At 41.3% G+C, this 27,920-nt stretch overlaps 2 protein-coding genes across 6 annotated transcripts; one reads left to right on the plus strand and one right to left on the minus strand.

Moving 5' to 3' along the window:
• Window positions 1-27,795, minus strand: LOC5498205 (polysialoglycoprotein). 5 transcript variants are annotated; one of them, XM_048727941.1, is made up of 6 exons: window positions 26,904-27,090; window positions 9,561-9,935; window positions 3,125-4,102; window positions 2,685-2,876; window positions 2,121-2,274; window positions 1-1,973 (listed from the first exon to the last, which is right to left on the minus strand). In XM_048727941.1, exons 3-6 carry the CDS (start codon window positions 3,347-3,349, stop codon window positions 1,375-1,377), a joined length of 1,170 nt encoding a protein of 389 aa, XP_048583898.1. In that variant the 5' UTR covers window positions 3,350-4,102; window positions 9,561-9,935; window positions 26,904-27,090; the 3' UTR covers window positions 1-1,374. The 5 variants fall into 5 exon arrangements, with proteins under 5 accessions (XP_048583898.1, XP_048583890.1, XP_048583883.1 ...); XM_048727933.1 differs by lacking the exon at window positions 26,904-27,090 and adding an exon at window positions 27,109-27,795 and having other exon boundaries at window positions 1-2,274; XM_048727926.1 differs by having other exon boundaries at window positions 1-2,274.
• Window positions 4,474-8,977, plus strand: LOC125563102 (uncharacterized protein K02A2.6-like). The gene is made up of 2 exons (XM_048727919.1): window positions 4,474-7,231; window positions 7,592-8,977. Exons 1-2 carry the CDS (start codon window positions 4,639-4,641, stop codon window positions 8,713-8,715), a joined length of 3,717 nt encoding a protein of 1,238 aa, XP_048583876.1. The 5' UTR covers window positions 4,474-4,638; the 3' UTR covers window positions 8,716-8,977.
• Window positions 27,796-27,920: the final 125 nt, after the last annotated feature.

The raw sequence follows: 27,920 nt of genomic DNA on the forward strand, positions 1-27,920 counted from the left end.
GGATTCGCCCTTTATGTGGAATTAAACGCTATATGAAGGTGATGGCACGCGAAATAAAGATCGGTATAAGTAGAAAGACTACAAGCAAGGCTGTCGAAACATTAGGTGGTCTGCAGTCGTGGTGCAGACAACCTATAAATCTACCAAATGTTGAAAAAGATGTTGTACACCTGTGCAACAAAGTAGTTGCGTTGACGTTTTGAGCGTTAGCCTTGTTTATAGCTAGAAACAAAGACTGACCTCACAAGAGAATATCTGTTCCGACCAGGTACAGCAGATAAGGACATTTGTGGCACTTTCTTTTCGACTACATCGGAGGCGCGGATAAAGGCACTTTATGGAGATAATCATTTAGAATAATTTATTACGTAATTATCAATCAAGATTTTCAACAGCTCATTGCGTCGGGCTATAATAAACATGGTGAGCTATGATAAATCTATAATAGACTGTGGTAAAACTTATGATACCATAATACTAAAAGCCAAGAGGAATGATGAAAACTATATAAACAGTTCTATTAAAAATGTTAAACTATCATAGAACTATAAAAATTAGTCTATGATAATACATCAATATTTTACCTGTCAAACCTAACAATGCCACTGGTTAAGACATTGCAAGTAAACAAAAAGGCGATCCTACGCAAACGCTACGCGTATTTACGACTGGTCAAGGCACCGCCAATCGATCAGCTGATGTGGAACCGGAGGGGAAAACGCCAAACCAGCTGGTGACGTAGAACCAGGTGAAGTCCCTAGTTGGTGATGTGAAACCACAATCATGGTCACATTGCATTGAGACACAGGGTTCCGGTGCGATTGAAAAAGCATGCGCGCATAATCTATTTTTGTTTTGAGTTGAATGCTCCTTTAGAACCTATAATGTCAAAATAACGCAAATCAGGACTGTTTTACGATAAAGTTAATTCTATTGACTATTAGCTTAGCGTTTATGGACTTATAAGGCCTTGAGTGCTGCTTTCACATACTTTATGGAACGCGCAATTTACCCCCCCCCCCCCCCTCCGTCTCCCCCCCTCTTCAATGTTGGATTGTTGGATGATGCCAACGCCAAAACACTTGACGCAACATTGAAGGGGGGGGGGGGTTCTAAGAGGGGTTGCAAATATTATTTTACGGGTTTTGTGTTTTCTTGCATGGATTATTGTTTTGAAAATTTGGACAAATTCCGACAATGTCACAATGATTTTTACCATGATTGCAGGTGCAGAAAATGCCAAACCAGTTGGTGATTTGAAACAAGGTGAAGAAATTACACACTAGTTGACGAGTTGGAAGTCCCTTCTTAAGCAGTTTGTGGTGTAGAACCAGGTGAAGATAAACCAGTTGGTGGTGTGGAATGAGTTTAAGTCTACGCAAAACCAATTGGTGATGTAAAACCAGGGGAAGTCTCTGCCAAACCAGCTGGTGATGTGGAACCAAGTGAAGTCTTTGCCAAACCAGTTGGTGATGTGGAATCAGGTGAAGTATCTGCCAAACCAGCTGGTGATGTGGAACCAGGTGAAGTATCTGCCAAACCAGCTTGTAATGTGGAACCAGGTGAAGTATCTGCCAAACCAGTTGGTGATGTGGAACCAAGTGAAGTCTTTGCCAAACCAGTTGGTGATGTGGAACCAGGTGAAGTCTCTGCCAAACCAGCTGGTGATGTGGAACCAGGTGAAGTATCTGCCAAACCAGTTGGGGATGTGGAACCAAGTGAAGTCTCTGCCAAACTAGCTGGTGATGTGGAACCAGGTGAAGTATCTGCCAAACCAGCTGGTGATGTGGAACCAGGTGAAGTCTCTGCCAAACCAGCTGGTGATGTGGAACCAGGTGAAGTATCTGCCAAACCAGCTGGTGATGTGGAACCAGGTGAAGTCTCTGCCAAACCAGCTGGTGATGTGGAACCAGGTGAAGTCTTTGCCAAACCAGTTGGTGATGTTGAACAAGGCGAAGTCACGTACAAGCCAGCTGGTGAGGTGGAACAAGAAGAAACTGCCAAATCAGCTGATGAAGTAGTTCCTTGTGAATCAATTTCCGTAAGTGGCAAAGCACTTTTGATTGAAGGTATCAGGGTGTCAACGTCTTTAAATTGCCCTGTTTTTAAGGTGGACTCACTTTGTCGGTTTCCCGGAACTGTTGCTAAGGCAGACGTTCCCGGGTCTGTTGCTAAGGCAGACGTGCTTTCGTGCACTGTTATAGAAGCCACTTGACTAGTTTCAGTTGGAATGGGCGTCCTTCCAGTTGCCAAGTTTTCTTCCGTATCTTGACTCTAGAAAAAAAACATCGTTTTTAGAACCACAGGAACCACATGTTTTGAACGCTACAAAGGAGTTAGCGAGCTAATTGATCTGATCAAAGGGCTTATCAGTTATGCAATGATTGTACAGGGAGCTTATCCTGACTGGGAGTGCTTTTGCACGCAGTCTGTAAATGTACTTTTTCCGTTCTGCCGTTTGGTGGAAAAGGCTCGGGCTTACCGCGTAGTTATGGACAAAGTGATAACCTATGACGATACATACATAGTCTGCTTTGATTGGTCTCCTCAATGCTTTATAAAAACAAAAGTAAGTGAAAAAAATACTCTCGTTTACAGTGCCGTTTTTGTTCACCTATGATGAGGTCATGGCAGTATAATATTGATTAATGTACAGGTGGAAAGTAAGTTACAATCACACGTACCTCAGTAACAGTGTGCTTGAGCTTTGAGTTAGATTTCAGATAAACCCGTTTTCGGCGCTGCCCTCTTGCGAGCCCTACCAATACCAGCCGATAGTCCTTTGTGATTAGCAAATAGAGAATGGGATCGATTGTCGCTACGATGTGTGGAAGGTAGCCAACGAAGAAGCCTATCTTCATCGGTATCTGCAAGCCCTATGATGGTAAGATAAAGTGAGGTGAGGTGAGGTGAGGTGAGGTGAGGTGAGGTGAGGTGAGGTGAGGTGAGGTGAGGTGAGGTGAGGTGAGGTGAGGTGAGGTGAGGTGAGGTGAGGTGAGGTGAGGTGAGGTGAGGTGAGGTGAGGTGAGGTGAGGTGAGGTGAGGTGAGGTGAGGTGAGGTGAGGTGAGGTGAGGTGAGGTGAGTGAGCTGAGCTGAGCTGAGCTAAGCTGAGCTGATACATACCTTAAAAAATATTTCACAAAGAGTGATACCAAAGTAGACTCCATAAATAATGACAAACGGAAAGATAATGATAAGCATTTTGAGAGCCATTCGGATTTCTCTTTTGCTTGTGGTGTACTTGTGGACAGCATTCCTATTCCTCTGACAAATGTTTTGCTGAAAAGTGGTCCAGCGAAGGTGATGCCGCACCACTCGCATAATCTGAAGGAATATCGTATGCATCATGAGCAAACAGTGTAGTTGTAAGGGCAGAAGGGAAGTTGGGTGGATACCTAAATGCTAGTTCCATGACATTGATGCAAGAGAGGGGGTTAGGAAGAGATTGGACATGATCCAGCATCAGTAGTATGATAAATTCACGACAATAGGTAAGAATTTGAAAATTCCCATGCAGCCATTGTGACGCATTTTTATCCCACTCAAACAATTCTAATACAAACGCATATTGTTGGCAAATCATATCCTGATTTTCGTAGCCTTTAACACTCAGTGAGCTTTTGTCATGTTCTTTGACTTATTTAGAAAGAGAGAATAGTAGTAGCATAGGCAAAACAGGTTGCATCTCATGGATTATGACTCTTTAAATTCATGCTTCATTTTATTTGAAGCGGAAGTGAACATATTTATAATATATATTTATAATATGTAGTATAATATGCTAGCTAGCGGCTGCTGTTTGAATACTAGCCTTCAAACAAATATGTAGTATAATATGCTAGCTAGCTGGCTGCTGTTTGAATACTAGCCTTAACACAAGTGATGAATATGAAGAGTACGGGGACACAATAGGCTATCAGAGTAAGCACGATTAGAAACACTTTGTTGAAGAGTTGCATCTCGGAAGGCTCGGTGAAGTGGCGTGCAAAGGAAATGAATCCAGCTGCGAAGGAGATGGCCCAAGCGGCTGCCATGTACCAGCGAATGCGGGCTTTGAAGAAGATCACGGGGTATTTCATGGGATGGGTGACAGCAAGGTACCTATATTATCATTAAAGAGAAACGATTAGGAAAACCTCACAAGTAATGAAATAGTGAAGAAAGGGTCAATCAGAAAAAGGCAGAAATGCGCGTAGGGCTCTGCCTTGATTAGCTTGCCGCTTTTGTGTGGGAGGGCTAGATAATATAAAATATGCATCTATGACCAATGCCCAGCTCCAAAAACTAATGTTTATATTTAGGCGCTAGGCAATTCTGTATTTCATTATCATATCCTAAGGGGAAAAACTATCAAATATAAAACTATACATCAAATACAAAATGTAAAAAAACCTGATGATGTGAAAGAATAGTGTTGTAGTTTTACTTCCGGTTAATTAGCATATCTCTCGCACATGCGCACCCGGATTGAGTTCCTCGTGTAGTCCGCCATGTTTTGTACTGTGTTAATAAAATAGGTAATAAAAAGCCTTCAAGTCAACTTATTACATGGTGTCAGAAGCAAACTGAAGGAAAATCACTCTCAAACATACCAGGTCGGTATTTTACGAGAAATCTAGCAAGTTTACACAAGGAAAATGGCCGAACTCACTGGACTCACTAGCCCTCGTATGGACTGGAATGCAACCGATCTTCAACAAGCGCTAAAAAAGTTCAAGGCAACCGTCGAATTGTACTTTTCTGGCCCGCTTAAGTCCAAATCGGAGGAAGAAAAGGTCAGTTATCTGTTGATATGGACGGGAGAAGAAGGAATTGAATTAGTTTCTACGTGGTCGCTAACCTCAGACGAGAAGAAAAAGCTGTCAACTTACTGGGAGAAGTTTGAAGAATGCGTCGCCCCCAAGAGCAATTTTCGCTTAGCACGATTTAAACTACGCACTCTGAAGCAAAAGGACGATGAACCAGTGGATTCATTTATAAAGAAAGTAAGATTGCTAGCCAGCGAATGCAGGTATGATAATGTAGACGAACACATTATTGACGCTCTAATTTTCGGGTCTCGCCGCCCACGTTTCCAGGCTAAACTCCTCGAGTTAGACAAAACTCTAACGCTCGCTAAGGCAATAGACATAGCCAGGACTGAGGAAGCCACTTCGGCTCAGTTACAAGATATTAGAGGCACAAACACTATACCTGTACACGCAACAACCCACAAAAGCCCTTCTTCACATCCCAAGACACACTCACGTGAAAATAAACAAATACAAACTTGTGGGAACTGTGGCACTAGCCATAATGTGACACAAAAATCCCTGTGCCCCGCAAACGGAACAAAATGCAGCAACTGTGGGAAACCAAACCACTGGGCCAAGGTTTGCCGTTCCACCAAACCCCAAGGTCCCACCCCGAGGGGAAGAGGCAGGCGGGGAAACCGGAACAAATCAAAGCAACAGATAAACACCCTCAGCAATGAGAATGCTAGCACTGCACCTGAGCCCCTAGATTCCCCACAGTTATATTTTCACTCTCTGACCATTGATAGTATGTCTCGACAGATCACTCAAGCGCTCGTCAACATACAGGTTAACTCGAGTAACGGGACACTACCACTGTTATGCAAGATTGACACTGGTGCTGAAGGAAATGTGATCCCATTAAGCAACTACAAGCACATCTATCCAGAATCACTCTGCGACATAGACGGCAAGCCCCTCAGCTTAGCCCCATCAGATACAAGGATAACAGCATATGGAGGCCATGAAGTACAACACTACGGTACCTGCAACCTCACTTTACTACATAACGGTCAGTCCAGCCCTCATGAATTTCATGTTGTAAACACGACAGGACCTACGATCCTAGGACTACCCACATGTACTGCAATGAAGCTTGTAACCCTTAACCACAGTCTAAGCAAAGACCAGGCTGAGCCAGCCGAAATACGACCAGCTCAAGTACCCAAGGATGACCCTGAGGCAAAGGCAGCTCTACTAAGACAGTATGTTGACTGCTTCGAAGGCATCGGATGCTTCAGCGGAGAGTTCCATATCACACTTGACCCTACAGTACCCGCTGTGGTTCACCCGCCACGACGAGTCCCTGAAGCACTTCAGGAGCCTCTGCGCAAGGAATTAGAATCCCTCGTACAGCAAGGAATCATCACCAAGGTTGATGAACCCACTGACTGGGTCAACTCGCTAGTCTGTTCCACAAAGCGGAATGGCTCCATACGACTCTGCCTTGATCCAAAGGACCTCAACTGCGCCATCAAACGTCCACATCATCGTACACCCACTCTTGATGAAGTCTTATCAAAGCTAAGTGGATCCGAGTACTTCTCCATAGTTGACGCCCGCAGCGGTTATTGGAACATAAAGCTTGACCAGGAAAGCTCACTCTATACAACATTTAACTCTCCCCATGGAAGATTCAGATTCCTACGACTACCCTTTGGTCTGATTTGTGCTCAGGACATCTTCCAAAAGAAGGTCGATGAAACCTTTGGTGACTTACCTGGGGTGACAGGCATCACAGACGACATAGTTGTTTACGGACGCAACCGTAAGGAGCATGACTATAACCTGAAAGCAGTAATGGAGCGTGCCCGTGAAACTGGTCTGAAATTCAATGCTGACAAATGCAAAATTGCCAGCAAGGAACTTGTCTTCTTCGGACACACCCTAAGTGCAGATGGTCTGAAACTTGACCCTGCTAAGGTCGAAGCCATCAACAACATGGATCCTTCAACGAGCCTCACAGATCTCCAAGTCTTCCTAGGTATGACGCAATACCTTAGCCGTTTCATACCCAACCTCGCTTCAACAGCAGCGGTCCTCTGGGACTTGACAAGGAAAAGTAGTCAATTCCAGTGGTGCCCAGAACACCAGAAAGCTGTAGATGACATCAAGAAACTCATCACATCGCCAGCCTCGCTGCAGTATTTCGACAGCACCAAGCCTGTCGTAATCCAGGTGGATGCATCTCAACGTGGCCTCGGCGCGACACTCATCCAAGATAAAGGCCCTGTGGAGTACAGAAGTAAGCTACTCACTGAAACCGAGAGGAGGTACTCCAACATAGAAAGGGAAATGCTTGCAGTCGTCCATGGTCTCGAGAAATTCCACTACTACGCTTATGGACGCCACGTCCAGGTCCACACGGACCACAAGCCACTGGAGGCAATATTCAAAAAGCATCTGGCCAGCGCGCCACCCCGCATTGCCAGGATGATGCTGCGGATACAGAAATATGACATCGACATTCGATATGTCCCAGGGAAGGACATACCCCTGGCCGACGCCCTCTCACGACTTAACCCAAGTCCCGGTGACACTATCGCTGGACTTGATGTCTCTATACATGAGCTACACTTGCACCTCAATGCTAGCCCTACTAGGATAACGCAGATCCAAGAGGAGACGAGGAAGGACACAACACTTCACTCACTTCGTGCCGTCATCGCCCAAGGTTGGCCAAACAAAAGAGCTGAATGCCCTGAGTTACTACACCCATACTGGAACTATCGTGACGAGCTTACTGTCGCCGATGGATTGGTCCTGAAGGGTACCCGAATTGTAATTCCAAAGACCCTGCAACCAGATGTTCTACAGCAGCTACACTATGCACACCAGGGTGCGGAAAAATGCAAGCTCAGAGCCAAGGGATCAGTCTTTTGGGCGAACATCAATGCCGACATCGACAACATGGTCAAGAGTTGTGCTCCCTGTCAGCATAATCAGTCCATGAACACTAAAGAACCGCTAATGCCTCATGATGTTCCACCAAGGCCCTGGCACACCCTAGCATCTGACTTGTTCTCCTGGAACGGTTCACCATACTTACTACTCTCTGATTACTACAGTAAGTTCCCAATTGTGCGCAAGCTAACTAACATCCAATCATCAACTGTCATCGCTCACCTCAAAGGAATATTTGAGGAACATGGCATACCAGACAAACTTGTCACAGGACATGACACCCAGTTTACGTCTGCTCTATTCAAGGGTTTCAGCAGCACCTATGGATTTATTCACACAACTACAAGCCCATACTACAAGGAGGCTAATGGCTTCATAGAGAGAAATGTGCAAACTGTCAAGGATCTCCTTCAAAAATGCAAGGAATCAGGGCAAGACCCACATCTAGCCATGCTGTGCCTGAGAACAACCCCTTTGGGTCACACCCTGCCATCACCAGCAGAGTTGCTAAATTCCAGAATATATCAGTCTAACCTGCCAGCTACTTCCAGGCATGCACTACTGAACAAACCTGACTATGATGCCAATGTCAAGCTGCAAGCCAGACAAGACCGACAGAAATCATATTACGACAGGACTTCCAAGTGTCTACAGCCTGTCTACCCTCAGGACGCTGTCAGAGTCTTCAACCCCCTCAACTCCAAATGGGAGCCAGGAATAGTTCGAGCCGCTGCGCCAACCCCACGCTCGCACATTGTGGACATGGCCAATGGCAGTACTCTCACCAGAAACCGCAGACACATTCGTCCCACAGGTGAAAAACTAAGCTTGAATAATACCTCAGCTACTGATGACTACGAGCCTGTAGCAGAACCAGCACCTAACGGCAACCAACCCCCAACAGAGCCAAGGACATCTACACCTGGTACCCCTGCGAAGTCCACACCTACCCAAAGTGGTCCACCATTACGCAGATCAACACGGACAGTGAAGCCCCCAGACAGACTGAACTTGTAGCATTTGCTACACAAACATTAGATATGGAACTATGTTATTATTAGTACTGCAAAGTTCTTTGTTTTTTTTTACACCCCTAATTGGACACTATCAGTCACATTTGTACTCATGTAATTTTTCAGCTTTTCAGCTTAGAGAAGGGGATGTTGTAGTTTTACTTCCGGTTAATTAGCATATCTCTCGCACATGCGCACCCGGATTGAGTTCCTCGTGTAGTCCGCCATGTTTTGTACTGTGTTAATAAAATAGGTAATAAAAAGCCTTCAAGTCAACTTATTACAAATAGGATGTGAGATAAAGTATCTGACGTAAACAAGACAGCAGCCAAGTCAATATAAGAAGATAACAATTAACAGAAAGTTTATTGAAAGCTCGAGGGAACTGTCTCATGGCCGCTACCGTTATCTCTTAGGGATAAGAATAAATTGCTTCGACCACAATCAATGTGCTATCTAAGGGGTACCTATTGCTGTTTACCACATCCAAAGGACTATCCCTTAAGATTAAAAGTTTTACGATCACCCTCGTCTGTTTTATGAGTCCCCCTATCGCCATCCGGGAGAAAATCGTTTACAACAGAAGTCGCGTCAATACGATAATACTTTCAACACGCAAAGATATAACGACCATAACATTATACTGCTATTATCTATCGGGACTGAAATCAAACCTGTAAAAACAGGCATAATCAATCAGAATAACCAAATAGCCGTGTTCGTTGTCCAGAATAGAATATGATATACCAAAACTGGTTCTCAACTTTTGGCATACATCAGAACTAATTATACTTTAGGTCTTCTAGAATAAACCAGGAGTAGATGGTAAATACCTATTCGAGGTCTTACCTGTCCAGGCTAATCAGTGTGACGCACAACATGGACGAGGTCATACAGATGATATCCATCGAGATAAACAAGTTGTACAGGAATCTATCGGCGACTTGCGTGATCGCTAGAACCACCCAGAGCATCATCTCCGCCACGAAGATGATGTCCGTCACTGCGAGATTAACAATGATATAGTTTGACACCGTGCGCATCGAGAGCTTGCGGAAAAACACGAAGATGATGAAACCGTTGCCAATCAGGCCCAGAAATAGCAGAGTGCCCTGGAATGCGATCATAAACTCCAGGCTGAAGAATTCATCATTGGGGAGGGGTTCGGTTTGGTTCACGCTGGCTGTGGGCGGGGTCGATGTTGAGGACATGGTGACACAAGATCTAAACAAGAATATATTGGGTTACTTACTCTAAAACAATTTGTCTAAACAAGATTGTGTTGCCTTACTAACGAAGGCGTCATAGTGACGAAAGATCTATACAAGATTGTGTTTACTGATGAAGGCTTAGTGTTGACTAAGATCTATACAAGATTGTGTTTGCTTTACTGATGGTGACATATCATGGTGTCATATTCTACCTCCTGGTTACACCCCTCGTCACTGACCCTTTGATATTGGATGACCGAGAGACCAACATCAATGTGATGGTGGATAAGGATGGGCGTCGATATGATTGGATAACAGGGAGGATGAGCGTCGATATGATTGGATAACAGGGAGGATGAGCGTCGATATGATTGGATGACAGGGAGGATGAGCGTCGATATGATTGGATGACAGGGAGGATGAGCGTCGATATGATTGGATAACAGGGAGGATGGGTATCGATATGATTGGATGACAGCAGACAGTGTCGATTGATTGTTTACTTCACAGGAATGACGAGTCATGTTCCCATACAAAGAGGAAAGCCCCATATCCCAAGCTTTGTTAAAACCCCCTATCCCAACCTTTTTTTGAGAAAAACCCCTTTCCCAATCTTTGCTTTGCGAAAACCCACTATCCCAAACTTTGCTTAGGGAAAAAAACCTATCCCAAATTTTGCTTAGGGAAAACCCCCTATCCCAAACTTTGCTTAGGGAAAAGCCTATCCCAAACTTTGCTTAGGGAAAACCCCTATCCCAAACTTTGCTAAGGGAAAACCCCCTATCCCAAACTTTGCTAAGGGAAACCCCTCTATCCCAAACTTTGCTAAGGGAAAACCCCCTATCCCAAACTTTGCTAAGGGAAAACCCCCTATCCAGAACTTTGCTAAGGGAAAACCCCCTATCCCAAACTTTGCTTGGGTGGCACCTGCTTATCACTGAGTATCGAAATGCTTTTTAAATCCTGAGAGACTGTAAGTACCGTGGAACATTTGCTCAACAGCTGCCGGAAAATCGACTACTCGGAGACTGGAAGTAACTAAAGATATAAACATGTTCGATAGATGAGCGACACAACTCGCTAGAAGCTCCGGGTTACCACACCTACCTGTCGGAAATGAGGTAGTAAATACCACTGACAGCAAAGGAAGCTTTTAAAGATCTTAAAGACCACCTCAGGCCTGCTTTGTCACTAGGCAGACAAATAGGAGGCCTTTGGAGATGAAAAGCAATCCCTTATGATAACTAAGACACACGGACATGAGGCAGTCATAGCGGAATAGCATAGCCAGTCTCAAGTATCCAAATGGTTTTGATAGAAACACTATTCGGCATATGACCTAAGCATCAAGATTACAATGAAAAAAGGGTCGGTTTATTGATATATGCTCTTGGTATCGTGAATCCCTTATCATCGACATTTGCAAAAAGTGCTCAAGGAAAAACGTTTAAAAGGACATAGACTTAGTAGAATTGCCTTAAGTAGATTAGAGATACAAAACAATAAAAGGAACACACGGTTAAAGAAAATACCAACATTTGTTAGCGAATATTATTACTCAAATGAAGGGTTCAAGCTAGAAAATAAATTGTATCAACATTTACTAGGCCTAGGCCTATTCTCATAGCATGTTCAGAATACCAAATTAAACATGAACACCGAGTAATTTCGTAGCGACTGAAAGTCACAGCTCATATAAAAAGTGTTTCGTGTTTAAAGCCGTGTGTGTGGTGGCCCCGGACCCGTCTATACTGTTGGCTCTACCACGTCGTATTTGCGTTCTCAGAATACAGCATCCCAGCTAAATGTATACTATATATTTTAAACTTTTCACCCGAACATCCTCACTCCCCCTCCTTCCTCCTTCCCCGCCCAAAAGACAAAAAATCACATTACTCTTAACTCTAAGATAGGAGAAAATGATGTTATTATTACATGTATCAATGGCTGAGTACACGCCACAATGTCTTCACAAAAACACCGGATATTGATAACTACAGAGAAAGAAGGAATAAATCATGCCAATATAGCCTCGCGTAGAGTGCATTGCTAAGATGATCCGGATCATGAAGAGGATTAGACACTGAAAACATATAGACCATTGTAAATCCGGCTCAAAGGACCAAAAAAGCCAAAAGGCAACTATAAAAGGGTGAATTCTCCTGTTCCTTTTCGCACACTTATTGACTAATCTACCTAAACTATAGTCTAAGCAAGATTCTGGGTGTTTTTCTTAGGGCGGTTGCTAAAAGAAGGCAGTACTAAAGAGCTTTTTGTAATGCGCATAACTCGATGCCAATCACGAGAGATATCGAGTACTCGGGTCTTAATTCTGTCGTCTTATCTTAAGCCTCATAACCGCGTACAAGATTCTAATAAAGCATAGTCGAGGGTTTGTCTAATGCATTGGCTAACAGTAGGAGAGATTTCTTAATAACATTTTATATTTGTTTTCGTTGGATGCGGATCTTTCAGAGAGCTTTGATCTATGTTTTATTAAAACAGGTCGGTTATCCCCCTTTTATTTTTTTTACATGTGGTTCTAAAAATTGCAGAGAAAAAATAGAACTTTGTACTTGAAACTGCATAATTACAGAAGATGGAAAGAGAAAAAAGGTGACCTAGCGCAACCAAAAATATAAACAAAATACTAAAAAGCAAACAATAAATAATACACAAAAAAGAAATTTCGGGATTTGATATTCTCTCGCGTGTTTCAATTGCTACTCATCTTTTGATAACTGAAATAAATCCGTGATTATATCTAAGAGTATAGAAGGGTTAGAGTGTAGCACTTCACTGCCAGACGCGAATCCTCGTGCACGATGACGTCTATACATCTTTCTCATGAGAGAACCGTGCTACTAGAGGACATTAAAGCTTTTATCAGTAGATTCTTGTAATGGTCGTCAAGTGGGGAGGAAGTGCTTTGGACTTGAGGAATTCATTAAAAGCGATAGACTTTGTAGGGGGGGGGGGGGGGTGGAGAAGGTGTTTGAACACACTCAGATTTCTATAACTGCAAAAACAAAGGCCTGCCCATTGGTTTATTAGCAAATTCATTATCGTTTTCAATATTATATATATATATATATATATATATATATATATATATATAATAGGTGTACTTTTAACAAATGCATTTTTAATTAAATGTTTTCATTATTGTTATGTGCCTCTTTAACTTGTATCATTTTCAAGAAATTGCGTTTTATTGTTTAAATATTAACCATGAGACAGCGCGGGTCATGACCTACGAATTGTAAATGCAACCTTTTTTGAAATAAATATAGCTATAAATTCAATTGTAAAAGAGCGAAAAAATGTTTTCCATGGCAATGAAAAAACACGCCGACTTTTAAAAGCCAAACGAAATATCACAGTCAACAAACAAGATATCATTATCCACATATTCAACCACCGACACCGCGGAGTACTATTTCTTACGGCCAATAAACATGAAGGCTTCGTTAAATTCTCAAATAATCGTGGTACATATCTTTGATTTATCATAGGGGCAAGGTGCGATAAAAGGGCTAGACGAAACACCCGGCGATTTACATGATTCTATTTTTATTCAATTACATTTTATTGGAAATTTTAGGGAAATCCTGTAAAACCGACATAGAAATGGTAAATCATTCTCAAACTCCATTTCAACGGCGATCCTCTGGGAAAAACGTGTCGGAAGATACCGCTTTGTTTTAGATATTATGATATCTGTTCACTCCATGTGCAAGACTTCACCTATCGAATGAAATTTCCATTAAATAGACTTAATGAAATTCCATTTTGTGAACCCAGAAAAACGAAAACAGCAATATTTTAAAAATTTGATCAGTTTAGGGTTTAAAAGATCTTTAAGTAACCAAACGAGTACTTTACCGATAAATTCTAAAAACTCTAAAAGTCCTATTGACTGTGATAAGTGTTGCAAACTTGCGATTGCATTAAATAGTGTAAACCAACCAAAAAATTAGCTGAGCTTCCTTTTTCCTCTTTTTATTAGTAAGGTTTTGTGCTTAATAACATGTCAACATTTAGTTCAGCCTGTTCAGATCATTTTTGGAGCTACTCTTTGTTTATGAAAAAAAAAAGAAATCTACCGGCTGGGAATGTTTACAGTTCGACAGAGTTTCATTTTTAACGGTAAACATCACCTTTATAAATTACCCCTTGTTAGTTCAACAAAATGTTTCTAATTTTACAAGCGTCAATAAATGCAAGTAAAGAAAGTCATTCCAGACACGAAACCCTGACAAGAAGGTTATTACTAAGTGAGGCTATTCGTCACGGAAACAATCGGTACTCGCTAAAGCAATTCACGTGGACCCTTCTCTAGACAAACACCATCAAAATGAAACCATCAGAATAATATGCTTCATGACTGATAATGGTAGTTTATCATTTCTTACATAAATAGAGCCACTAAAAGATGAATTTTCATTTGGAAAATGTCATATGCTTGGCTCCACTCAAGAGTATAGATAAAGGTGGTCTAGGGCGACAATGTCGAGAAGTCACACTTTCAACCCATAAGTACACACTCAATCCATCTTGACTTATTAATGGTTTTCACTTAGTAACTTTTACAGAATTAAGGGGAATGTGTCGCCCGTGTTGAAACAATAGTAGCTGGAATAGTTCTTGCGTTGAGCGGTTAAAGAGGGGTTTTTTTTCAACTTGGAGTCTGTGAGGTACTCTTGCGATAGTTTTAGATAGATAGATAAGCGTATTTTTAAATCTGGAGTGTTAAAAACTGCGAAACAGTACAAATAACATAGAATGGGATATTTAAAGTTTCTGGTTTGTGAAGGGAAGCTTTTCCTTTACAAAGTCTGGATGTTTGCAAGGAGAACAAAAATATTTGCTTCTGTAGTCTGATGCAGAACTTTGAACATCAAGAAATAGTCCGAGAAATAGTTTAGCTTCATCATTTTGGAAAAATCACTGGTTATCTGGATAAAGGTTATCTTAATATGAGCGTTGTAACATAAAATCCAACTATGGACAATAAAAATAGAAAAATTTTCAATGAAATGGGAAAAAATGGGAAATGTCGTTATCGACAGTACATATTTTACGACGGTCACATGGTACGGACACGGTGCTCGTAACGCTTGACACGCTCGGCACGCTTTTAAAGGAGAGAATTCGCCACTCAAACAGCAAATGGCTATTATCAAACTCCGCCGTCGTTCTTGTTTTGAGATCGCTCCGCTGCTCGGAAATCCTATACACTAGGGAATAATGGACTTAATACCCACACGAAAATAATACTTTTCCGTCTAGTCAGGGAAGTGTTCATTACACATTTGTAGAAGCGATCTTATACGAACGCCTTTCGGTACTAAAGGCGGTAATTTGATGGGAAGCAAAAGAAGGCGAAATTTGTCTCTGATAGCGCAACACAGCGTGGAGCTTGGAATCAAATAAAAAGTAATTGAGCTTAGCGTTAGAATTGGGGCCCTGAAATTACATCCTTAATAGAAAAGTACAGCCTTTAGAAAATCTAAATTGAAATATATAAACGGATATGATGAGGTCTGTTTTGCCTTTAAGACACTTAGAGCGAGGTAAACACGAGGAGATCAAAACATAAAGACATGAATAAAATAAATCATTGTCTGGATGAATTTTTGAGTCGAAAATGAATTTTCATAAATATTTTCATAATAGATTTTCAGCACTAAAATCACAATCGCTTTATGCTTAATTTGGTTATGCTTGCCATTAGATGTACCAATTCGCAAATGGTTCCTGAGTTGTTTCCCGCTATAACACCCAGGGCTAGGCTGTAATAGGGCGACCACCCCCGAATATTGACATTAAACTCTGCTCCAAGGCCACTGGAAATCTCTGCCTTTGTGACGGCAACTAATGAGCTGCTTTTTGATGTTTGCAAGCAAAATCCCATTTCTTCGACATCAACTTAGCGATTGCTTTCCGCCCCCACTGTTTCTCAGATTTTCCAAACAAGCCTCCGAGGGCCACTTTAAAGTAAACCTTCATAAAAAAAGATAATTAATTTCCCATAATGCAAATATAAAAGAGGAATCAAATGCTCTCTTTGGTGTCAAAACATTCCTTTGACATTTTTTTCTTATTTCTTGTACTTCCTGTTCGCGGGTCCTTTTAACCCTGGGTCGATGACATTTTCCGTGTTTGAATACACAATTCGAGTGCGAACGTGTTTGATAAGGAAAACTCTTAACAAGCTAACGGATAACAGACCCATTTAGAAATTTTTTTTCGAGTAAATATTTCATTTTGTCAAACGCGTGACAACGTAACTACAATCTTTTAGTTTTTATTGTAATGAGTGGCTTTTCTTCAAGACAACTGCTAAAGGACCTCGCGGTGGCAGCACGCGACAACATGAGTGAAGAGCATTAATATTCTAAAGTGGGGAATCACATCTTGAGAGGAGATTCAAAATAAATGTTTTCCAAAGACTTGAAACACCGCTTTGACGGATTATTTTATCTTTTATTATTACGCTAAAAAGCTCGCTGGGATAAAAGAGCTATACAGTGCATTATCGGGCTAATCTACTACCATCAATCACTGTACTACCCCTGAAAGACCCTTCCATCTACTGATCCCTTTTGTAAAAACAATAGGTCGTTAACTAGGACAAACACTAAGCAGCCTTGGACTTGTTAGCAAAATGACAAATACTATATATTTCAGTTATTACTCTATACAAAACTAGCGCGATAACCCTTTGGTGATGTCGTCAACACCTGCTTGATTATAATTACTGGTTAAACGCCCCGTGAAAATGCTCCGTCTGCTTGAGACGGCGGTTGTGAAGAAACAAACTTCTCGGATGGCGAAACAGCGAAAAGCGATGCATGTGTTAAAGTAAATGTTCCAGCAAACCTCACTCTCCGAATGACTGTGCGTTTATGCTGGTTATACAATTTGCAGTTAATTGGAGACTAGCATCCGCCTATACGTCCCCTGGCAAACTGTAAAGTCACTCACAAAAGTAAAAAGCTGCCATTAACGCTAATATCGTCCAAACGACCCTTACTCGCCCACTCTGTTTTCATTTGTTTGTACGCAGCTTTTAAGACTGATATTGCGCATACAGCGAGCTCGTGCATGGCGTCAGGATATTACAGGAGCTATCTTCTAATTGGCAAGTCTGTTCAGTTATTAAGCTACAGTTAGGTACTTTTAGGCGGGGCCAATCTCGCACGATTAACTAAGACTACGTATGCAGCTACCAAGATTATTATTATTTTTTTTTTTTTGCGTAATGAATATACATGTATCGCGAAAGTATTCCCGATTATCCCGATGACTTTGTGGGGATATTTAGAGAAATATAACCTTAAATAAGTATATATAACGTCTGCCATGGCAGTTTTAAGCAGGTTCTTTTTCTAGTGTTTCCTGCTCGTAAAGCCTCATATATTTCTAATGTCGTTGTGTGTGCGGAATCATGCAAACTTTGCTTGACACAGCGTTGTTTTTACTGGCTGGATGATGAGACTGACATTATCACGCACAGTTCCTGGGTATCTCTCTTGTTGCCCTCGAGTCTGAGAAAAGGCTTCCATTTGTTACTTTTGTCTCTCTCGTCTTGCCCAATATAGACTGTAAATACAAACCCATTGCAGCTCCAGAAACGTAAATGTTTTATGAAACTACCTTAAGGTTTCTACATTGAAAATGGCTCGCTCATCACTCCATAGCCTTCCCGTCTGCGTAGTTATCTTTAATCATTAGTGAAGGCGAAGCCATTTCAACCGTTGCACCAGTTCTACAGACGAAGGGACCGTTAAATCAAGCTCCGCGAACTTCTATAATATCCAAACTTAGCAAGCGTCAGTAAACCCCAACCTTAACTGCGCAGCGTTCTCATACCTGGATGGAAGCGAAGGCATTGTCAATAAAGCCCCAAAAGCCCCCTCTTTCCTACCCTTAACTGCGCAACGTTCTCAGACCTTCGTGGAAGCAAAATCGCCATTACTTGGGTAGCCGCTGGTGTACTGAGTGGAGTTGGGGTAAGTCTCCGTCAAAGTGACCCTGTCGTGTCCACGTCGACGTATCACAAGACACTGGCAGCCGCTGCGCGCAAACCTTCTCAGATCCTTGGTCAAGCAGATGAAGACAAGTGGGTTGATGGTCGCCACAAGCTGCGGTAGGTTTGAGACGAAGAATTCGCCAAGGACAGAAGACGTCACCATTTCCCAGTCGTTGAAGGATTCGTAAACCTGGATTCCGTAGTAAAAGTTCCAGATAAGGAGAAACGGAGCTGCCAAGATCACGATGTTGAAGGTGATCTTGAGCTGTCGAAGGATAATGGCGGCGTTTGAGTTGGGATCCGTCGGCTGGCCCGCTGGAGCGCTGTGACGAAGGTGGGATAGCGCTATGGAGAATATAGAGACGTAGCAGAACATGGCGACGCAAAAAGGCAGCAGAAAATTGATAACAAGGAGCATTAGGACGTAGTATTTCACGTACGTGAGCTGCTTGGCCTGGACGTCCGTGTAAAGCAGGCCAAGGTAGAGCAGGGACGTCGCGCCGGCGTACACCCAAATGCATATGATGGAGATGAGGGCGCGCGAGTGGGTCATTGTGGAGTTATAGTGAAGCGCGCGCGTAACGGCGTAGTACCGATCAAAGCTTACCATCGCGAGACCAACAACGGATGCGGTGGCGAATAGAACCTCCAGCATTGTGGCAATAGGTACTTTAAGATCCGCGCAAATGAAGTACAAAATCATCCAAACAATCCAGCAAAATATTAGTAGAAAATCAGCCACGGCTAAATTCACCACGAAGTAGTTAGTGACAGTTCGAAGCTTCCGCTTGATGGCGAATGCGACACAAATGAAACCATTCGCGGTAAGCCCAAAAATGATGATGAACGCGGCAATGATGTAGTGTAGCGCGCCAAACTGCCCTTGGCAGGCAGGGTTCGGGCTGGTAGCTTGACTCACATTCAGTATGGAGTCGTTTGTAAGAGGTGACATGATGTACTTGACTGTATTACTCTTTAGCGAAAGGATATTGTGGTTTTATGCTCTTCTTACCCTGTGTGCACGGTGTCGCCGTTTGGCGAGAAGATTCGCTCTCGTTCCGAAGTAGGGGGTATTTATACCGTCGATGTAAATTCTATTTGGATTTCCCGAATTAAAGCTGCATAAAACAGCCTCGCTGTCACGCGTCTAGGGCTCTCTATGAACTGACAGCAATCATTACACCACTACGTTCACGCATGTTTTGAAGAGTGCTTTTCGAACCGTGACGTCACCAACCATCGATTTCACTATCAGAAAATCGTCAGGGAAACAAAGTGTTTATCTCAAGCGGTTCGTATTCATCCTTTTCCCAGTCCATGCCAATAAGTATCCCTTTTTGCTGAAGAGTAGTGCATTAAAATCTAAACAAGTAACCGCAGACCTCAATACAGGTTAGGAAATAAGCGATTCGGCGTTTTACTAGCAAACTAACCACCCAGTCTAGTGCGCATCCCTTTGATCCCCGATACAAACTTCGGCTGATAAGTGACAGTTGTACTGCCGGCTCTCGCAAATGATGGTCTTATATGTGCGCGCGAGCAGGTGCAAGAGTTATTACAGAGCACCCGTAGTTTGCATACAAAGACAATTTGGATATCGTATGTAAATAGTCCTGTATACGTCTCCGTGTTTTCTTCAAGGAGTTTATCATGATGTCCCCTGCGCTGTGCCGTTCGATTAAGCCCTGCTGGTAACATTTAGCGCGTATTTGTGCATGTTCATTTCGTACAGGGAACTTCGACAGCTGGGAGCAACACAGTATCTTCCCTACTGAAACCCGTTGTTAATTATTCGCAAACTCCATCTAAGAAATATCCTCTGCGCTCGAGTAATATTAACGTTTCCACAGCGTCCCTGCAAGTTCCATGACTAGCTGTGCGCACCCGGACTCGGAAATGGATACCTATTTTATCACTTGCCTAGAAAAATCCTTTTCACTTCCAAATTTAATTTGATCCATCTTGCTATTATGGAAATATGCACGGGAAAAAACGTGTTTGAACTCGTAAAATGGAGTCATAATATGAAAAATGGTCGTGTCATTTCTTTTAACCGTCCTTGAAAATAAGGATAAATTTTTGCTCGTTAGTGTAGTTATAACACACAATTACACGTATATTGGTCTGCCGGTCGTCGCCATTGAAAACTATTAGCGGGGGTAACGGAGAAGCGCAAGCTTTTTTTTCTTCTTGCCAGATAATCGCCGCGAAATCTTTCAATTCCTTGAATAAGCTTTTTGTTTAAAAAACAAAAAACATCTATTTTAATACTGAATTTGCCTAATAGGTTGTATAGAGGGAAGAAATAAACAGCGGAAAAAGTCTACAGTCTGAAGTGTGAACTCTTATTGCTTTTTTCCATTTCCCACTGTGCTGCACGAGGTATTGAACGACATGTGATCACTTAGAAAGTCTTCATTATCGGCAGGCGACCGTCACCTAAATTGAAAAAGGAACGATAGAACACCATTAGCACGTCTGCTAATCACCCGAGTTTAAACATTGCTGTTGACATTTTCCTTGTGGCAGTTTTACAGTTTATTTTGGAAACACATCCTTAATTATTTCTAACCAAAACAGCAGGAAAACTCCAACATCCTGTAGTAGACGAACTAAAGATTAACGACTAGACTTCAATATATATTATATATATTATTTTTAGATTTTTTTCCAGATTTCAAAGTTGATTTCTCAAGAGGCAGTCAAGCTCTCAAAATGTAATCCAAGCAACTAATACCGCTATATATATGGATTATACAAATAGAGACAAAATGGCAGAGTCAAAAGGGTCTTCTACACAAATAATTTATAACATCACTTAAGTGATCCCTTTGATAAGAGTAGAGTTTGGTGACATATAAAATGTTCAATTTGACAAAAAGTAAAAAAAGAGACAATGTTGTTAGTGTGCTGTGTTCAGTGTTTAATGGTGTACTATTTAAGCAAAATCTCAAGACAATGTGATTGGAGCGCAAGAATAGTGAATCCATGAATAAATCGATGTTATCACAAGCGTGCTCCTCCCCCAACAGGCAAAAACGCCACGGAGAAGGATAAGAGATTTTTGTGGAAATACAACATGAGTCGGCGTGACTTTGCCCGATAAGAAAACACCATCGTTTTACATCTGTTGTTTTTACTTGCATTATCCGCGAGCGTTTGCCAAAACACCATAGCAATAAAAAGTTCGGATCACTCTTATCTCTTGAGATGCTAAAACAAGACTGCTGAACAACGAATATAAGAGAAAAAGACGATAAGCAAGTATTAGACCTATGAAAGGAGGTAAACTACCTTCTCCTCTTCCCGCAAAAGCATCTACATACGTAATATGAGAAATAAAATTGTAGTTAGGTTTTTTATCAGCGAATCCTCCGGGCATTCTGCTCAGCATAATTAAAAAAATAATGTAGCAAAAAGGAACATCAAAATTGGATTATTTCGCTCGAAAAGAATAACGAATAGATGAATAGTCATAGCCAACAACGATAATAGCTCAAATCAAGCACAAATATGCGAAGATGATGGTGTTGAAAAGTGATGATAATCGGAGTTATTTTAAGATTTGGGTTTTCGATCGGAATTCGAGTTATCGGCGATTTCGAGTTACCGGGACAGTTCGTGTTATTAGCAAGTCGGAGTCTCATTATTGGAGTTTTACTGTGTTCATTTTCTCGCGCTTAGTAAATGAAACAGGCGGCCGTTGGGCGGTCTGTACGCGCATGCGCGAGTTGCCATGATCAAACTCGACGCAAACAGAACCATGATGGCGGTGGCAGTGTGCTGACAAGCGCTTTATCCTCAAATGTAAAAAGAGACACACTTCGCTTGTGCAGAGAAAAAAAAGACAAGCACAAGCTATTACCGCCCAAGGAAGGCAAAACTGAAAGGGTTTAGGCACATTTTATTGTATTCACTGATTAAAATCATCCATATCGTTCGAGAAAGGCGAGGTATCATCACAAAATTAAATAATAAAAAAGTTTTTTTGGTAAAGCTAATCCTTCTTATCCGACTTAAATCTTCGCAACTAGAAAATTTCACTAGGAAGTAAAAAATATGGTCAGGACGTTAATTAAAAGTTTATTAATCACACAAACAAGGAAACGAAGATCGAGGCAAAAGCCATTTTCAATCAGATGCCTAGATCTTTCTCAGCGTAAAAATGTCCTGATACTTACAACCACATGGCGACAGAGATAAGAGTGTTTTTATGGCTTGCAGTCTTTAATTTTTCGTAGATTGTAAATAGAATGTTATGCAACTATAAAATGGGCTTACCGTTTTCAGCGAGCAAAACATATTTTAATTACGGTTATTGCGTAATTGGTTTTAGCGGTAAGAGCTTCATAACTGTCTCTTTGCATTACCAAAGAGCACAATAAATACCTTCTGCACGAACCCCGGCAATTATTTTCTAGGAATACTAAGAAATAAGGATCTTAAGATAAACAGAGTTTAATTGAATGAGGTGTTTGATGGTCGTTCGGTGGCCCTCCCTATTGCAATATTCCTGTTCTTCTTCCATTAGCCTTATAAAATAGCTTTGTTCGGTTAGCAACAACAACAACAACAACAATATAACTTTATTTATACCACACACAGAAATTACAGTAAGAAAATAAATAATAATTACAGATTTTGGGTATTGGCTGCCTAGAAGTAACTAAAAAGCTAATCTGGCTAGGCAGCACAATCTGGCTAGGCAGCACAATCTGGCTAGGCAGCAACGAGCAGGTAATTATAAAACGAATATAAAACCCTTTCATCGTTTTATTTTTTCACGTTTTTTATCGTTTCTAACAATAACAATAGTTTCTAACAATATGTGAGAGAGCGGTGGAGGGCGGGCGGGGGCGGGGGGGGGGGGGGGGGGGGGGTGAATATAGAGGAACCAGTGACTCGTCTCTTTCTCGCATGCTTACTATTTCGAGTGACTTTTGGTGAGATTTAGTGAGGAAATCAAAATCATCCAAATCCATTAAAGGTTCAAGAGGATAGCTAGGTTTTGAAAAAAAAGGTGGTGGCGGTGCGCATATATAAAGTCTGGAGATTCTCCAATAATTTAAAACCCATTTTGGGAGACCTGTGGAGGCCTGGCGCGCCCCCTGCACGTCTTTAGCTACGCACCTGAGATTTTCTTTTCCCTTCACAGAACAATACATTCAAAGTCACTTAAGGTATGCAGCAATTTAAAACGTTAATCAATCGAGGTGGCGAGTTTACCTGATTGTTGAGTCAACACCCATTTTACGGCCCCTAAAGATGGGAGGGCGTGGAAACAATTGTATCTACATAAAAATGAGATAGATACTGTCCAAGGTTAAAAGAATAATTTATGAGTCGCGGTAGTCGCTATAACCAGGCACAAGCTTGAGTAAGTTACCCGTTATCCCATCGAGCTCTCAGTAATTAGTTGCGTAGTAAGATTTCTTCTGAAATGACAGGAGAGTTTGTAAAAAAAATCATTAAATAATCTAATTTCCCTCAGGTAGGTAGATATACTGTTCATTTTCTATCAAAGATGGTTGTAACAAAGAAGCCCGCCTCCACATCATTGGGAGGGATCTTGGGATAAGAAAGAGTAACAAAAGTTTCTGCTTTCCTAAAATGACTTGCCAAAATTTGGTTTTGTTTTGCTTCGCAAGTCAATGGTGTTTTGCCACTAGCGTAGTTAGCAAATAGCCTCGTGTTTTATCAAAGTCAATGATGTTTTGCCACTAGCGTCGTTAGCAAACGACCTTGTGTCTTACCAAAGTCAATGGTGTTTTGCCACTAGCACCGATAGCAAACGACCTCGTGTTTTATAGCACGCCGAGACCCAGCATGCAGCGAAGGTTCAGGAATTGTGGCTAAGTTTTAGGAAGAAGGCGATTAACTTTTGACAAAATCGAATGAAGCCATCAGTCATAAAAAGGCTCTTTAAGTAAAAGGCTATGCACGAAAAACCGCCTGCATCCGCTGAAGAATTTCTTTCCCAAAAACTGGTTCTCACTCAGACCTAAAAATCGATTACATAACGGAAGATTTCACAAAAAATCAACTGGCGCTTATTTGATTGTTTTGTGTCCCAAACGAGGCGGTTTTTTCGGCTTATCCCTAGTTAAAAGGCACTTTCACAACACGCGGGGAATAGAAATCTTCTCAGAACCATAACGAAATGTTTTCAATGATAGTAGTAGTACTGTAAGTTCTCGTTACTTTTCTTCTAACCTATAATACACAGTTAATAGAGGAAGATGGCTAAGAAACCCGGCGAACTTCAAAGGACATAAACACTAATACGCGTTCTCTGATGTTGAACAACCCTGTCACGTGATCACGAACGTGCACAAACCAAGCATACAGTACAAGAAAAAAGATGAAAGAAATTAATAAATACGCGTATTCGGGCACAAATCGTTTATTGATTTTATTGATCGTTTATTGAGTTCTAAAGCCCTAGAAAATTAGTATACAGCCATATATATTTTGTACAAGTACCAAGCGGGGCATAATTCTTTAAAAAGTAGAACTTTATTGAACAATCTCAGTGAGCTTACACAGCAAGAATGATAGCATTGGTTTGAATCTGCATCAATGCTGTAGAGGTTTGAAAAGATCGAAAAGCGGTGTTGATGCACAGAGCAAGTTTCTTCATTGGTTTGAATCTGCATCAATGCTGTAGAGCTTCGAAAAGATCGAAAATCGGTGTTGATGCACAGAGCAACGATTCTTCGTTTACTCCATATATTCTATGGACTGTACATTCGACTTGTGCACCTAGACAATCACGTGACAGGGCCAAAAATTAAACAAAATCTTGGGCCTTTTTTTCTCTTAGGCGAGGCGATTGTTTTTACTCTTAGGCGAGGTGTTTATTGGAAGGGGGCTCGTTGTTTGCTCTTGACAATTATTACCTGGCCGTCTAAAAGAGGAAACAACGCTTTGTCATAGATGTGCTCGAATGCAAAATGAACAAAATACTAAAGAATCAAGACTGATTCAAATTATATAACAAAGGCTAGCTCGAGATAACAATAGAAAAGAGTTTAAACATTGAAAGTACTGATTATCTACTAGTCTGTATGAATGCTCTTTATTTCGGTGTTGCTTCTTGTGCCTCTCGCAGCACGATCACCCGAGGGCAAACATTTGATCACATTTCGCTTATTCAATAATTCTCCTTTTTTTCAGTAGATTTAGATTATTGTAAACTTATGGCTTGGAGCATACAGTATGATGTCTTCACACAAACATATTAAATCTTCGCAACTAGAAATTTTCACTTGTTAGTAAAAAGTATGGTCAGGACGTTAATTAAAAATTTATTAATCATACAAACATGGAAACGAAGATGGAGGCAAAAGCCATTTTCAATCAGAAACCTTGTCTCCTTTGCAGCCGTCCGCGTTTGTCAGTCGCGAAAGCGCTCCAATCACCAGCGCTTTCGCGACAGACAAACGCGGACGGCTGCAAAGGAGACTATCCGATGCCTAGATCTTTCTCAGCGTAAAAATGTCCTGATACTTACAACCACATGGCGACAGAGATAAGAGTGTATTTATGGCTTGCAGTCTTTCTTTTTTCGAAGGTTTTTTAATAGAATGTTATCCAACTCTTTAAATATAATTTTAATCAACTAACACAAGCCTGTGAGTTTGGCATTGCGTGTGGGTTATGCCGGACAAGGCACCGTGCCGACCGATGCCATGATATTGTGCGTAGCGCTACCCTATGATATATGACTGGACAAAAGACTGTTAGATTGTTTCATGAGATTGAGTCATAAGGATTGTGATGGATATGTGATTGTGATGATACCAAACCGTGCTTTACTTTCGTCATTTGCTATTTAACGGAGATCTCTTTCTTTCTTTTTATTTTTATTTTTGCCGTTTTCGTTTATTCTGATGCCCCGACGCAACCATTTTCTTTTCATCTGCGTAAGGCTTAGGCTTATTTGTCAAATCTTCGATTGACTTCGATTGATTTTTCGATTGGAAAATTAAGTATATATGTCTTTTAGACGAATTTTCGAGTTACGTCAGATCCGTCTTCCAATTGATTGAAAACACTATATGAAAGGTGTATCTGGCAAGGGGTCCTCCGCTTGGACGTATGACTTGGACGTATGGCCTGTAATATCCTCTAACTACGTTCGCTACTGTATAAATAATTTCCCGAGGTTATTTTCATCTGTTTCTTACCATAATGTTTTGCTTATTTCCATTGCTATCAGTTTAGAAATGACTGCAAAGCGCGAACGCGAATCAAAGAAAAGCGTGGGGCCTGAGCATGACCAGATTACCTTTTGAATGAGATTAAACATTTAAGTACGTAAGCGAACACTAGAAAGAGAAAAACAGGAAAATCTGAGAAAAGCAGACTGGGGAGGTATTATGGCCTTATTTCGTACTACAAATCTCTTTTACCAGGATAGAGCAATGCCTTTTATAAGAGACTAAATGATAATAAGGTGAAACGCAAAGTTATCTCCGTTACAAAGTCCCAAAGGCGGAAAGAAATAACAAAGGCTGTGATAAACAAAATCAATTGGAACCATTTTTTTAGCTTTTAGGTACAGATTGTGTCATCTTGACAAGATATCTAGGTAAGACAATATGAAATAGCATTACTGGTAGATTAAAAAAGTGAGACAGACAAAAAGATTAATCAACTTTCAACTTTTTACATAAAGATAAACATGCACAAAGAATTTCTTTCGTCTTTTTCAATATATAGAGAAATTACATTCGATACGACAAAATTAATTTAAAAAATTGAATTACCGAAAAGCCAAACCGACGACGGAGTGAAAACTAAAACTCTAGGCCATACGAGTTAATAAGAATAAGAGATGAAATTTTAAGTGAAATTGCTATTTACCAAAATGTGTATTTCAAGGAACGAATAATTCATCAACGTTTTAAGATTTACCTAACATCATTATCTTTTGCTTACCTTGATCTACTTTGATATCTTGACCAAGTTCTGACGCACTAACTGTGAGACCTCACTAATATCCCGCTTAGCAAACAAGCTATTAACACGTACAAAATATCGAATTTAAGATTGTATAGACCTTATGGCTAAGAGCCATCGTAAACACTTGTACTTAACAGCTGTGTCGCCATAATATTTTGACAGAAATTGAAGACGAAGCTACCGTGTTCCTGTTTATCCTTCAAGGCATGTATCTAGTCATAGGGGGACGGCGTCGGGCCACACCCACGCGTTAACCAATGCGGTATTTAGACTCCTCCGCTCGCATTATAAAAGCCGAGAGTGAAGGGCTTCCTGTGGTGAACAGATTCCCTTGCTAAGGGGGGAGGGTGAAATACCAAACACTGAAAAAAAGAAGAAATAAATATATAGAGACTTCGTTACTCGTTCCAAGCTCTTCGGACTGCTGTTCGGTCGCCTTGCCACTGGATTCCCTAAAAGCCTTGCTTTTTTCTGCTGCTTTCTGGGCAAAAGCGGTGGATGCGGGAAGGAGGCTATGGGGTAACATCAACTTGAAGGTTCTCCAAATCGTAGACGTTATGAGAAGATCTATGAGATCGTTGTCTCCCCCCTCCCCCAGTTAGCATTGATTTTTGTTTATTGCGCTGATTGCAGTGATGGCTTTATTGAAGATACACTGCACCCATATTTCTGCATTGCTTTGAATCCTCGTTACCGTCAAAAAAATTGGTAATAAGAGAACAGTCAGGAATGGACGAACTTTCTTTAGTTGTTTTGTTCATGTTTCAAAGTGTATTCCATCGATGCCAAAACTATGAATTGTCAGGGGCGGATCTAGGCTTTCGCTAAAAGGGGGGGTTTGGCTCAGTGGCAGTGGTATATATATATATATATATATATATATATAGTGTTGGTTTGAGAAAAATACAAACTACATAGGTTTCCCTACAGGTCTGTTTCGTGGTTGCCCACTCATCATCACTCATCACTCATCAAATCCCCTGATGAGTGGGC

The sequence above is a fragment of the Nematostella vectensis genome, chromosome 1 (genome assembly GCF_932526225.1).
Source record: "Nematostella vectensis chromosome 1, jaNemVect1.1, whole genome shotgun sequence".
NCBI lineage: Eukaryota > Metazoa > Cnidaria > Anthozoa > Actiniaria > Edwardsiidae > Nematostella > Nematostella vectensis.

Bases quoted from the DNA above. Each gene is read 5' to 3' on its own strand.
- LOC125563102 (XM_048727919.1), top strand. From the start codon at position 4,639: ATGGCCGAACTCACTGGACTCACTAGCCCTCGTATGGACTGGAATGCA. The intron at 7,232-7,591 runs TGCTGCGGATAC...TTCCAAAGACCC, and splicing joins ACCCCGCATTGCCAGGATGA to TGCAACCAGATGTTCTACAG.
- LOC5498205 (XM_048727933.1), bottom strand. From the start codon at position 3,349: ATGATGCATACGATATTCCTTCAGATTATGCGAGTGGTGCGGCATCAC. The intron at 2,877-3,124 runs GTATGTATCAGC...TTACCATCATAG, and splicing joins TTTGTGAAATATTTTTTAAG to GGCTTGCAGATACCGATGAA. The intron at 2,275-2,684 runs GTACGTGTGATT...TTTTTTTTCTAG, and splicing joins TCAAGCACACTGTTACTGAG to AGTCAAGATACGGAAGAAAA.